At 41.5% G+C, this 14,671-nt stretch overlaps 1 protein-coding gene across 9 annotated transcripts in view; it reads right to left on the bottom strand.

The window, feature by feature from the left end:
• The window catches only part of mical3a (microtubule associated monooxygenase, calponin and LIM domain containing 3a), a 124,301-nt gene that overhangs the window by 40,183 nt on the left and 69,447 nt on the right, over positions 1-14,671 (bottom strand). For 2 of the 9 annotated variants that reach the window (XM_070550460.1, XM_070550461.1), the window contains 2 exons: positions 14,524-14,671; positions 2,099-2,285 (listed from right to left, as the gene is read on the bottom strand). The exon at positions 14,524-14,671 is cut by the window's right edge and continues 29 nt beyond it. In XM_070550460.1, the coding sequence (XP_070406561.1) occupies positions 2,099-2,285; positions 14,524-14,671 (335 nt within the window). Of the gene's footprint in view, positions 1-2,098; positions 2,286-2,532; positions 2,647-4,408; positions 4,511-7,231; positions 7,343-7,693; positions 7,799-7,948; positions 8,186-8,599; positions 8,717-10,302; positions 10,387-10,623; positions 10,726-14,523 lie in introns of all 9 variants that reach the window. The other 7 variants (XM_070550462.1, XM_070550455.1, XM_070550454.1 and 4 more) reach the window with 7 other exon arrangements.

The following is a 14,671-nucleotide window of genomic DNA, read 5'->3' as shown; positions in this document are numbered from 1 at the left end:
CACAAATAAATCAGAAACGCTGCTTTCTGTGAGAACTTCAAATCAGATTCAAGGCCAGGTTAAGTTGTTGTGAAGGTGTGAGGCTTGATGCTGCCACCAGGAGGCGCCAGAGCCCCACTTACTGAAAACAATTTGATGGTTTAGAAAATCCCTCTCACTCATATTTCCTTTCCTTCTGTTCAGCTGATTTTAACTGAAGTTAATCATTTAAAAGCAACAATGCTGTGAAAAGGTTTGTGCAGGCCTAAAAACTTTTGTTTTGGAACGTGACAGCATTGTGGGGGGGTTTAAAGGAGAAAATTAATGCAGGCGGTGTCGTATTTATACCGTATAGAAAGTGCGATTAAACAGGCATAATATATAATATTGGTAATTAAAAGAATATAAAGGATATTGATAATGCTCCAAATTTTCATATTCATGCATAAATTCTAATTCCTACAATCATTTGGTCAAATTGATGGTAAGAAATCACCTTTTATGCATCAACTCATTATTGTTTCCTATTAGCTTTTATCAAAACTCATACACCACAGGAGTCAACAGAACTAGGAACATGAGTGTTTATTTGCACAAACAGTATCAACAAGTCTTTTTTCAAATTTTGATTTGGTACTGGCTTCTTTTGTTCTTTAAGTCCTTAGGAACAAGGCATGACTTGCTGCTTTTTGAGCTCTTTTAGCCCACTTCAGGTTGTCTGCCAGGCAGTTTTGGAGTTATTTCTGAATGCCTGCAGTAATCGGGTTTGGATGTGGTTTATCAATTGAACCCAGCTTTCCAAATAATCATGATTATTTCATGATCTAGCATGGTGGAGGCAACTACTTTTCCACACAGTAGCAGTTTGGTTTGAATAGCACTTGTTTCGTCTTATAGGGACACATTATGCAAAACTCACCTTTTGCATCTATTTCTGCTGCCGTGAAGATCTTTACTGCCTCGACAAAAAACCAAACTTACCCGTTTTCTGTCAGTGTCTGGTTTTAGGAATAATTTGCCTAAAACAAGGCATTTCAAAATGTGCCCCTTTGTGATGTCACAAATAGGGAATGTAGAATTTAACTAACTCATGTGCAAGAGAGCCGCTGCTGGAGCAGCAGCTCTACTTTTAGCCCCTCCTAGATATCAGAGCATCTCAGATTATTGCTGCCTGAGTAGGGGAAGAGTGGGCGTGGCTAGCTACAGCTTGTTTTCTTAAAGTGACAGAGCCCTGAAATGACTCATTCTGGAAGGTATTGAAACTGTAAGGAAGAAAACAGCTGAAACCGCTTCATTTGAGAGAGATTTAGTTCAAAGAACTTAACATAAATACCGTATTCACCCGAATATAGGACGACCCCGATTATAAGACACCCCCCCAATACTAATCTTCAGCAAAAGACAAAAAAATCAGTTTTTAAATAAACTATTTTTTTAATTTGAGAACAAATACTGGGCTTAAGTACTATTTTAATACAAACTATCAGAACTTTGCGGAAATGTGAAATCAAAAGTCAAATGAGGCTTTAATTCAGACACCCTCTGCCTCGCTGTACTCACTCACCCTCATTCTCACTCATGCTACTGCGGTCCCGGTGTACCATCAGATCGCTACACCTGCCGACTCCTCCCAGAACGCCGTCCCCACTGCCATCCAATACATCCATGCATGCAAAGTTTGCCGCCTCTGCTGAATTGACCACCGTCATCTTAAAATTCGCGTAACTCTGCCTTATAGCTTGTTCGCTTTTTGTCCACTCTGCTCCGGACCTCTGGTCTTCATTTTTTTCTCCTGTTCAGAATGTGCAGCCTGGCGCCCTCTGCTGTTACGAGCGTGTAATGACCCCAGACAATATCAGCGTGTGTAACAGACCCCGATTATAAGACGACCCCACATTTTTCAATTATTTTAATAAAACCTCATCTATGCTTTGTATCGGCCAGAGAACTATTCTAACTTAAGAACAAAAGTCAGGGTATGTCTCCTTTAGTGCCTAAAATCATCATCTGAAAGCAACATTTTGTTTTTACTCGGGTTATTTTAGTCCGATGTTAAAATTTAAAAGTGGCTAAAATAAAAAAGGATCGTTGCAAAAGGCTAGCCAAGCATTCGCCTTACCATCCTCCACATCAAAGGCATAAGAGGAGAGTCGTAGTGTGGTGCCACAGTAGTCACACTTGAAGCAGCTGCGATGGAAGAACTTCCCCTCTGCGCTCAGCCTCTCCATGACGTAAACACGCTTCCGACAAAAGAAGCAGACGTCGCTGCCTCCGATGTTAACGGGAAACTCTTTTCTAAGAGAACCCTGAGGGGAAGAAGGAACATAATCATTATTGAAATAAAATCTGACGAAAAACTAAACAAAAAGGGGGTCGGGTGAGAACGGAGGGAAGGGCTCATACAACTTAGGTCATTCTTAACACCGTACACAAGGTCAAAGGGTCATCCGTCTGTCCAAACTGCAGGTGAATGATTAGCAACTGAAGAATTTCACACAACACTTAGGCAGACGTGATTTGTGCAGCCTTCTACCCTGAGGACAACGTGCTTACCCCATCCCTCTTTTCAGGTTCAAGTGTGGGCCTGGAGTCTTCCTGAGAATGAAGCTGATTGGCTATCTGCTCAGCCAATGTGCTAACTCCCCCCGTGTACATCCTTACATAGCGCTATCAACAGCATCGATAGAGGGAGGAAAAAGTGGAAAGGAAACATTAGAAATGGAATAAAGTGCATGGAGATAAAAAGGAAATGAAACAGGAACAACAATGGGAGGGAAAAAAAAGAGGAATTCACTCATGGCAAAGCAGAGTTAGGAAGCACCGACCGCGTCGCCCAACTAGCCGTAAACCAAACCCGGTGTCGGTACAAGATCTGCTCAGGTGCAAAATCGGCTCGGGGTCAGTCGACTGCTGATGACGTCAAAGTAGTTGATTGGCTGAACATGAACCTTACGGAAATACGTAATCGCGTTACGTTGTTATCACGTTACGTTGGTCCAGGCAAATCTTTCTGTTGGAAAGATGGACAACTTTTACAAAGAAATCCATCATTACCTCTTTGAAAATACACTTTTAGCATAGAGCTGCATGTATATGAGGGCTGAACGATTAACTGCATGTGCAATTAAATTGCGATGTGACAAAAGGAGATTTTCTAATCGCAAAGGCTGCAATCTGGCAGCGAGTGGTTAGCGCAATGCTAATATACATGGGAAAACCCATAGGAATGATAATGCTAATATCACCGATTACATTCTTACAAATTATGAATTAGAAACGTGCCAAATGATTACATTTGGAGTCTAATAGAAAGTAAAACTACCATCAATCAAATAAGTACAGACAGGTATTTTAGTAAAGCCAGAAAACTTTTAACTCCAGAGTTTTGGCTAGCAGCTATGAGCGTAACTGAACTACTCATGGACACGACGTCAAAAACTCTAAACACAAAATACTTCAACAAATGGGACACACTTCTTTCCTGCAAATACAATTTCACAGGTGTTGCTAATACCTATGATCCTTCAAGGGATGTGCTCAAAGAGGAGTTCAACATTATGAATAAAATATAGTGTTTTATTTTACAAATACCATTATAAACACAAACTTACGTCTTAAGAAACATTATTTTAATAACGAAGCTGCTAAATTCTTTCCAACAGTATAAAGATGTGTAGTGTATTTTGTCCGAGTGGGTTTGCCGTACTTTGACGTCATCGGCAGTCGAAGGACCCCGAGCCGATCTTGCACCCGAGCAGATCCTGTACCGACACCGGCTTGTTAAATCAACCCAAAAGCTGCTTCACTTGGTCAAACGAATGATGGAACGGGAAAAAGTGGATTTGTGGAACTCAAGAAGGACAACGAACAAAGGAGTGGCTCTGCCATACAAACTGCTTTTGTTAAGCAGTCATGCATTTTCACACACACATGCACACACATACCTAATGGTTTATTTGGCATAATAAAGAAATAAAAATGCTGTAAGGCCCCATTTACTTTACCAGGATTTCACATAATCTTTACATTTAAAGCCAGCTTCATCCACACCAGGATTGAACTCATTTCAAAGACACTAGTAGAGAGTTTATCCTCTATACCACAGAAGAAGAGTTTAGCAGTAGTATGTGGCTAATGTAGGCCACAAAAAGCAAGATGTTTGCTTCCAAGCTACTACTCTGATCCAAACAAGTACTGTAATAAAAAACTAGAGCAAAATAGAGCTCTAACTGACTAAAAGAGTCCCAACCAAAGTATTAATCACAGCAAGCTGCAAGTGAGAGTTTCTGTCATCCTTTCACAACATGCAGGCTTTAAAGCAGGTCTCAGGTGAGTTTGTTTTCATGTTCAGCAACTCCTGCAGAAGTGAGGCGATGCATCTTTGTCAGCAACACGGCACTCCGTTCCCGTTCAAGTGCTGAAGGGCTACCTGTCTCCGGGTGTCCGAGGTGGATGGGAGGGAGTCGGGGGGAACCTGGGCCCGAGCCAGGTGCCACTGATCCATAAAAAAACGGGAGGGCTTTTTCTTAGGCTCAAGGGGGAGAGAGCAGAGTAGAGGCGCTGCTTAATCACCTGAGTGACCTCACGTGACTCTTCATGAATTAGTAGATTTTTTTGTTTGATTTATGCTTTAACTCGATTCTAATATTCAAGTGTAACTTATATCAGTAATATAGACCGATTCGGCAAGCGATTTGTGGAGGTCGCCATCTTTTGGCAACGCGCGTCTTTATTCGTTCATTATCCTGTCATTGTAAACTGACCCTCTGCTGGACTGATTACGTTAGACAGTGGCCTCCAGCAACTGGTGAAGGTATATTAAATGAATACAGTAATTAATTTATGAATTAATCCTTTGTTTGAGCGATAAACAGGAAAGAGTAACGGGGAGATAACAGACTGCATCATTAAACACTGCAGTTAGCAAGCTAACAGTGATGTTTAATCATGAAGGACAAGCTATAGGGGTGCAACGGTTCACAGGTGGGGTGTTGAACCTTTTCGGTTCATTTTCCGTTAAATAATTCATTTTTATTTGCGTGATTTAGGAGCAGCGGATAAAAGTTCCTAGGCGAGTTTCTGCACGGACGCTGTATTGAGTGACGCATGATGGCTGCATGCGCCTGATCTCCGTTTAAAAAACGTCACCTGCAAATTCTGATCAACGCCTTTTAGAGCGGCAGATCAAAGCAGCTGGCTGTCGCTGCTACTGGCGCCCGTAGAGACGCTGAAGGGAGCGTCGCCTCGCCCCTCGCTCCCTTCTCTCACACCGCCGGCACGCTGCGGCAAAAAATGTAAACAAACACGTCTGCTTAATTTTCCCCGTGACAACTGATGTAAAGTTTTCATCCTCCATGGTATCTGCAGGTTGAAGGGAGTCAAATTTAAGACATTTTAAGACCTTTCTTAAGGCCACTTAGACCAAATTTATGCCATTTTTAAAAATAAAATTTAAGCTATAATTTCCAGCTATTGCCTGGAACTGGTGCTAACCACGTCGCAAACGTGGGATTAACCATCCAGTTACCATTAAACTTGTACTTCCCCATGGAGCAAGCTCCCACTAGCTTAACCAGCTAATGTGCTCATCTAAAAACAGCCCCCTTTCACTGAATGTATACGGTTCCGCTTACGCCAATATCGTACACAAAAATGCTGAACGCTAACGAGAAATTCACAAAAAATTCATAAAAATAAAACAATCTTGATTATTGGGTCTTTGGTCATTTAAGAACTTGGGAAACTGTCTTTAAGGATTATTTGTAATTTTTAAGGATTTTTGAGGCCTTAAATTTGGAAAAGCAAATTTGAGACTTTTTAAGACTTTTTAAGACTGGACCCGCGGACACCCTGTCCTACAACAAAAAACACGGCGTGGAGGAAGCTCGTTACTTCATACGAGTTTTAAAGAAGAACCTCTGGGCGGCGTGAGCGAGATGAGCTTTTAAGGCTCCTGCAGAAATAAAAACAGAGCATCAACAGTCAAACACAACACTTGTCTGTATGAGTGTGATGCTCATAGCTGCACTAATACAGTGTGAAATAATTAAAGACACCATGCTAGATCAGGAGACTGTGATGACACCTGGTTCTGCTCGCTATAGGAGCTGCTTCAGATATTATTAAATAAATAAGTATAATAATAATATACTGAAAACTAATCAAATCGAACTCTTTAAAACACTGAAGTGAACCGAATACGATGCGAGCGTACCGTTACGCCCCTACAGGGTATCTGCAGGTTTAAGGGAGACAAATTTAAGGCCACTTCGACCAAATTTAAGCTGTTTCTTAAAATTAAATTTAAGCTATGATTTCCAGCTATTGCCTGGAACGTCGCGAACGTGGGATTAACCATCCAGTTACCATTAAACTTGCACTTCCCCATGGAGCAAGCTCCCACTAGCTTAACCAGCTAATGTACTCATCTAAAAACAGCCCCCTTTCACTGAATGTATACGGTTCCGCTTACGCCAATATCGTACACAAAAAATGCTGAACACTAACTAGAAATTCACAAAATTTTTATAGACATAAAAGAATCGTGTTAATTGGGTCTTTGGTAATTTAAGACCTTTGGAAACTCTGTTTAAGGATTATTTGTCCTTTTTTAGGATTTTTGAGGCCTTAAATTTGGAAAAGCAAATTTAAGACTTTTTAAGACCTTTTAAGGACCCGCGGATACCCTGTCCTAACAAGCTATGTGACATAAAAACAAGTTTGTGTTTGGTTTAGACATTCAAGAATATTCTATTGAATTTCTGTGATGACCAGAAGAGGTCTCTGATCAACTACATCGAGGGTCAGAATTACTTGAGCTCAGGATAGGCCGCACAAACTTTCCACTGCCAGGAGTGCTGCTGCAGCGACCCCGCAGCGCTCCTGCTCAAGGCGAAGGCGGCTGCCAAGCAGGGTTTGATCCGGTCCGGTCCTGCACAGACCACAATATCTCGCTTAAGATTTCTTTCCAAATGTAGCTTTTTCTGTTGTATTTAGAACAGCCGACGACTGCACACGTCCTCCCAGCCTTCCTAGACACGTTCACTAAAGAAACAACTTCCACTTCTTGCTGCTCATTTTCAAAAGCCCGCTTTGCGCACAACGCCTACGGCTGGCAGCTGTCACCGCGGTAACGTGGCGGCTTAACTTCCGGTTACTTCGCCAAATCAGTCTATATGTTGATGTCGAAATCACAAAGAACGATTAAACTGTTGACTCCTACAAAGCAGACTCGACATTTAGACTAATTCACCTGTGGCCCGGCCCGCTTGCCCTCCATTTGAGCGGCAAGTTGCTCGGCTCGCTCCTGAATACTGAGCACAAACACAGGCATCTGGCCAGAGTCCAGTGGCCTCACTCGTTCCTGCAGAGAAATAACGGATTCAGTCCCCAAAGGGGTCTACAAAGATCAAGCTGAGTTTTTACAACTGGAACAACTAAAAATGCAATTTCCAGTTTAAGAAGCTTGGCTTTGTGGCTCCGACCAACGTTGTTTTGTTTGCAACGGCCAAACTAAAAGCTTTGCATTCGTGCACCAATTTAAGCCTGAAAAAGTGAACAACTGATGCCCTGAACTCAGTCAACGAATAATGCCCAAAAGCTAAAGGCTGCATTTGAGATAAATAGATACAAAAGTGAGTCTTAAAGTAATTTCTTTGTGCTCTGTGGCAATTCCTCTGAGTTGCAAAGAGTGATTCAGCAGCGCCAGCCAAACCTTTCTGGAAGAGTCAGGAGAGGAGAGCGGTGAAGCCGGGCTCCCGTCCAGGCCTCGGGACAAGTGCCACTGCTCTAAAAGGAAACGGGACGGCTTTTTCTTCACCTTCCGGGAGGCAGGAGGATAATTGAAAGGAAGGAATCAGATTTAGAGAGAACAGTCCGTGCTTCAAACTTGCACAAGCAGGCTCAGAAGTCATCCCGGCGGTGGGACGGTGAATTACAAAGTATCACAAAGTGCCCATGCAGTGTTCACCTTTGGTGGCCTGTCCGGTTTGCCCTTAAACTTTAGGATCAGGCGTTCGGCCCTCTCCTGAATACCAGGAATGTGAATGGGCCCGGGGTCTGTTAGGTGCAACGGCCTCCCCTCCTGCAGAGGGAGCTCTCGTGAGACTATTTCAGGAGAAGAAGCCATGCGCTCACTCATATACTGTACCCTGTGTGTCAGAGGCCTCTCGTAATATTCTAGTTCCTCCTCCTCAGGATGTATATTCTTAAGGGCAGAAACAAGTAGACGTGTATTATATAAATGCATCATACTGGATCATTTTAGCTGCAAAAAAAAAATAAAAAATACTCCGTTGCTGACTTTCATTTAGAGAAGTGCTTGCTATGCAGAACCCTCAACCTGAGGTCCCCCGAGTCAACAGTTATTTACCGGCCGAGCGTGAAAACAAGCTGCTGCCCTGATAACGACATCGCTACCCACTCACAGGGATGTAAACAACCTTATGGAGCTCTCTAGGAACTAAACTCTGGGAAATGGAGCAATCTAAGGATTTAACATACAGCAGAGGAACCGGAGGTACCGCAGCTGACACAACTCAGAGGGGGAGAGAAGGTGTTGTGGATGCTGGAGCTAAACCGGCAGACAACCAGGAAGAGACAGTCGGCAGACATTTGTCACCTCTGAGTGAAGAGAGAGCGAGGAGGAGGAGGAGGAGGAGGAAGAGGGGAGCAGAACGGTTTTCTTTGGGCAGCTTCGAGAGCCCGAGCTGGACAATAGGTTGGCGCCACTTCTGGCCTTTGAAAAAAAAAAATTATAACGAGAAACAGCCGATTCATTAAATTAATCCATTAAATGAAAAAAATTAATCTATTACTAAAGCTGAAATTTATTCCAAAAACAACCTATTAAAGTACTTTTCCAGAGTTTTCCCCTTTCAGAAATGATGTATGATTTTTCACTAATCCGTAAAAGTGATGATCTCATCATGTGATGTAATGTAAGCGTCGTGCAACAGGAAACTGAGCGCTGACCAGAACTAACCAATAGTGTTAGACTACCGCTTACATGCTTCAAATTTAAGGAACACCTCAGCTGATGCAGAGTTGATGAAGTTTTCACAGACAAGTCTCTAAAATATAAATATATGAAAATACAACATGGCATGAGAATAATACTTGTAAAACAACGCGTTTACACTGTTTGTCAGCTAAAGAAGCACATTTCTAAACTAGAAACGTTAAGTCGCCATCTTAAAAACCAAAAGGAGAAATTATTTGTGTGATATGCTTGTCAGCCACTAGATGGTGCCATCGGGTACGAGAAATACTTCGGAAAGAGACTTATATGTGGTTATCAGAAAAACACAGACAGTACATTTCTATTATTTGTAGTGTTATTAATGTTATTAATACGACAGACCACAGTCACAAACACGCGTACCAGAGGCATGTTATGACTTTTTATACAACCAGAAAAATTTTCAGCTTCCTAAAGAGTTTAGCTTTTATTTCCAGACTTTCTGAACAACCTCCACCTATTTACTCAACAGCTGGTGGCTTTCTTCTCCACCAAGCACGGACTTTAAATTCCTCCAAACGGGTGAGTTTGAAACTTTAAATGAACGTCTGTGATACGGTTTACAAATCTGACAACGATAAACGTAAACAAACACAGCAGGAGAAACATCACCCCACTGGTAGATTGTGGAGATGCTGGCAGAAAAGCCAGGCAGGCTGGTTTCTGAGTTGCTGGTACACACACACACACACACACACACACACACACACACACACACACACACTATATATATATATATATATATATACGTATGTATGTATGCGTGTGTATACATATATATATATATATGTATACATATATATATATATATGTATACATATACATATATATATATTTGTATACATATACATATATATATATTTGTATACATATACATATATATATATATATATATATACATATATATATATATATATATATACATATATATATATATATATATATATATATATATATATATATATATATATACATATATATATATATATATATATATATATATATATATATATATATATACATATATATATATATATACATATATATGTATACATATATATATACATATATATATATATATATATACATATATATATATATATATACATATATATATATATCAGCCGACTGATAAATCAGCCAACCTAGTTTAGACATAAAAAAAATCCTGACAATTGAACTATTATTTGACTTTGCAGATTAAATGGCATCCGGGTAAACTGCTTCTAAACTATAAAGCTACATCAGATTCTAAGAGATCTTTGATCTAAGAGCTAGAGGACTACCAAGCTAACTAACCATACCTGCTCCCCTCTGTTGGGCAGAGTCTGACATTTGATCATTTCTTTGTAGCGAATGCTCAGGTTCTCCTGCTGCTGTGTGCGTCTCTGAACCGGGTCAGAACAACGGAAAGAGAAAGAAACCGGGACAGTGAAGCACCTTCTTGTGTCGCAAACACAAAAGGCTACACAGATTCTTGAACAAGCAGCTAAACTACCACACAATTTAAACCTGAACAGTAGATCTAAGGTCAGTCGGAGTAGATGTGATGCATCTGCTACACAAGTGGGACGCATGGTTAGATGATCGGGTTAGTAGTACGTCTCTGAGAGAATGGAGTTTACCTTTCTCCAGGCCGGGACGGGGGCCAGGCGCCCTGGCTCGTTCACAGGGTTTTGTGGTGGGGAAGGGGACAAAAGCAGGTCCAGATTGGGCAGGGAGTCGCCCTTTATGTTGGGGCAAAGATGGCGGCGGCAACGGCCAGTAAGAGGGACAGAAAGGTCATGCAAGGCATCGTGAAACGGTCCACGGATGGAGGTGAAGAATGAGAGAGAAGAACAGAAAAGAGGGAGAGAATCACAGATATGTGGAGGAACAAAAGTCCTAAATAAAATCAATGATGACAGAGAAAAATATATGTTGATGGAACTTAATGTACATTAAATACAGGGGATCTGCAAGTTTAATCAAGCCAAACTTAAGACTTTTTAATACCTTCTTTAAGGCCACTTAGACCAAATTTAAGCTATTTTTAAAAATAAAATTTAAGCTATAATTTCCAGCTATTGCCTGGAATCGGTGCTAACCACGTCACAAATGTAGGATTAACCATCCAGTTACCATTAAACTTGCACTTCCCCATGGAGCAAGCTCCAACTAGCTTAATCAGCTAATGCGCTCATCTAAAAACAGCCCCCTTTCACAACCGACTGAATGTGTACGGTTCCGCTTACGCCAATATCATACACAAAAAATGCTGAACGCTAACGAGAAATTCACGAAAATTTTATAGAAATAAAAGAATCTTGTTTATTGGGTCGTTGGCCATTTAAGACCTTTGGAAACTGTATTTAAGGGTTGGGGGGGGGGGGGGGGGGGTCCTATCTCCATCAATCTCTGGGCAAGCAGGCAGTGTACACCCTGGACAGGATGCCAGCCCATCACAGAGCAACACAGAGTTAAATATTACGTAGAAGGAAAAGTTATCTGTAGAACCAGATTAAATAAAGGGACCAAAATAACACATTTAGTTAAAAAAAACTTCAGTAACACTTTACAATAAGGGTCCCTTTTGGGGGTGTGTATTGGTGAAATTTTGGCGATATGATAAGTATCACGATACAAGAGAGACGATAATGTATCAAGATATATTGCGATACATTCCGTCGGACGTTATTCGCAATTTTATTAGACTGAATTGATTGTAGGAAAATTCAATAAACAGTCCAAACTGATATTCAACTCATTCACTGCCAATGACGACATAAGTCGTCATTTACATTTTTTTACTGTATGGGCGTCGGAACGAGTCCCCGCACCCTGAGAACAAACATCCCAGCTCTGAAGTCGATCTTCATCCACGTACGTCACACGTCACGTGACCAGGAAGCAGAAAATCCATGTGTTAGGAGATCGTTTTTGGACCGTTGCTGTAAAAAAAAAGTGAAGCGTGAACCAGAAAAGCTTCTGCCGATCACAATTCGACAACGGATTATGAAAGAACGGATAACTCTCGAACTGCGCGGATTCTTCTCGATGTAAGAGGTGAGTCTCCTCTTTGTTTTGGTTGTTTTGGCGTCGACATCATCCTAGCGCGCAACGTTCTGCGACTCTTAAAAAAACAGTAAAAACGGTGAGAAACGCTGGCAGCAAAGGGCTTTACAGATCAGGAAACGACTGGCAGCGAATGAGTTAACATGTTTAACATGAGGTATCTGAACCAGAACAGAGGGATTTACATTTCAATGGTGAAAACAAAACCTACTATACACAGCTGCTAACTAGCGGTTGGCGTTTGAATTGCACCAAAAGAAAAGAAAATACACAAATGTTTGCATGTAAACTCTTCCACAAATTTGATACACAGCTTTTGAATATCGATATAATATTGCAGGAAAAAACATCCGGACATATTGCCATATCGGGATCCCTAGGCTCTTTATTAACGTTCCTGATCGTGTTAACTACTAAAGTGACAGTGTGCATTTTTCCTGGCGATAGGGGGCAGTAGATACCCAAATCGTTGCAAGCCAGCAGTATTTTTGTGTTGGAGTAAGACCTTACCAACGGATGCCCATTTGGGTCAAAAAGCCCTGGGGAGTGCAAACTTTAGCAAAAAAAAAAAAAAAAAAACAAGCACATCAGACTCCCTTTGATCACTGGCAACACATGAAGAGGTAAACATGTAAAACAACAACATTTAAGGATGAGGAAAGTTTTGTAACTGCTTGTTACAAATCAGAAAGCATGTTTGGTCCTCACGGACTCCCGTAGAAGGAAACATCGGAGCTAATATGGCGTCACCCAGAGACCCGCTCCTGTGTATGTTGGACCCGATTTTTATGGTTACGAAGCCACCAAATTTTTCAACAACTGGGCATCATTTAATTCATTTTAAACAACATTTCGAAGGATATTTCCAGATTAAGCCGGGCGTGCACTGTGCGACTTTTTCACTCGTAGCACTCAGCTTCAGCTCAAACTGTACGACTTCCTCGCAGAGCAGATCTCACGAGTCATGCGCTCACACTGTACGTATGATAGCAACACGTCGGCCCTAAAAATATGCTAAAAATAGCAGTTTTTACACAACACGTCAGACTTTTTTGTCTTGTTTTGCTTGTTGTCCTTCGGGAAAGCTGCAGGGGGACACACAGGGATTTATGGGGGTTGGATGAGGAAAACGAAATAAAGAAAGTGAATCTGTGTTTTGTGATCAGTTTAATTTGACATGAACACGACAAACACGCTTTCTTGACAATCTTTGTGAGTAAAAAAACGTGTAGAAATTAAAACGTACAACGTGTGTTATTAGGGAAATAGCGAGCGAGCGGCGTTGATGAAGGATTGCGCATGCGCCGTGAGCGGTTCTGATACTTTTTCGGTCGCAGCGCCGCTTCAACAGTGCGATACCCTCACGAGGCACGAGCAAAATATTAAACATGCCAGAAGTCCGTGCGAGCTCACGATTGCTGATCGGTAGCTGATCACGTGGTGTTAATCGCCTCTCGTAACCCCCTGTACACTACACGGCGCTCGGCGCAAAACTCGCCCCGATCTTGTGGATTCTCGCACGAGTGGAAAATCGGCTCCAAAAGGTGAAAAAGTCGCACAGTGTACGCCCGGCATTACTGGTAAAAACGGCACATCGTCTCTTTAACCCTTTGATGCATGAATTATGAAATCTTCAACCATGATTTTTTAAACAATTTTTTTCATTCATCTTTAGGTGTGAATGAAGCAAATTTCATATTTACATATTTTTTGTAAAATGTAATTTACAAATAATTAATTACATGTCCACCTCAGTGGACAGTGTGCAATCTGAACATGAAATATGTTGGCTTGACTTACTGAAGTCCAAATGGAGGGGCTCAAATGCAACAAAGTCTTCAACAGCTGTGCTTAATAGCAAAAATAAATAAATAACAATTTTAAGTACCTGTCCACTGTAGTGACCATTATGCATCAAAGGGTTAAGGTTAAGACAAAGGGCCGGGGGGGGGGGGGGTTTAATATTAACATTAATATTAAGCAGTTAATACTTTATTTAATAGTTTATAAATGTGCTGCTGAGTAACATTAACAAAGGGACCTAAATTGTAGAGTGTTACCCAAATGTTAAAGATTTGAAAGCAGAACTGGGTCACTTTTTATATCCAAACGCTGATTTATTTTAGAAACTAAAGAGTTTTCTTTTTTCCTGCAGAAATGTTGTCCAGAGTTTCAATAACCCATTTGTTCCACACACACACATGACCCTGTTGGTCATCAGTAACAAGCAGACCAAAGCTCTTCACGTCCAGTCAGCACTAAGAGGCCGCCCACACGAGCCCTGGAACAACACCCCGCTTGATCAGCTTTTGGCCCATTAATTCAACGGCCTACAGCTCGTCCACCATGACACAAGAGGTCCTGCAGCACTGCAGAAAAATCTAGAAGCTCCTCAAACCAGTTCATGGAAGGAAAAAGTTGCACATCAGCTTGCAGCGCCACAAAAGGAGAAGTGCACGTTCCTTCTGTACCTGTCGTTTGAGTCCTGCTGGCTGGGCTGGAGCGTTCTCCTCGAACTTGGCGAGCAGCTGAGTGGCCATGACCTTCACTTTGTTGTTGTTCGCCGCAGCAGCAGAGTCCACTTTTCTGTCTGACAGCTGAGCGGGGACAGACGGCCTG

The sequence above is a fragment of the Nothobranchius furzeri genome, chromosome 4, assembly GCF_043380555.1.
Source record: "Nothobranchius furzeri strain GRZ-AD chromosome 4, NfurGRZ-RIMD1, whole genome shotgun sequence".
NCBI classification, from domain to species: Eukaryota; Metazoa; Chordata; class Actinopteri; order Cyprinodontiformes; family Nothobranchiidae; genus Nothobranchius; species Nothobranchius furzeri.
This window is presented reverse-complemented; position numbering and strand designations above follow the sequence as displayed.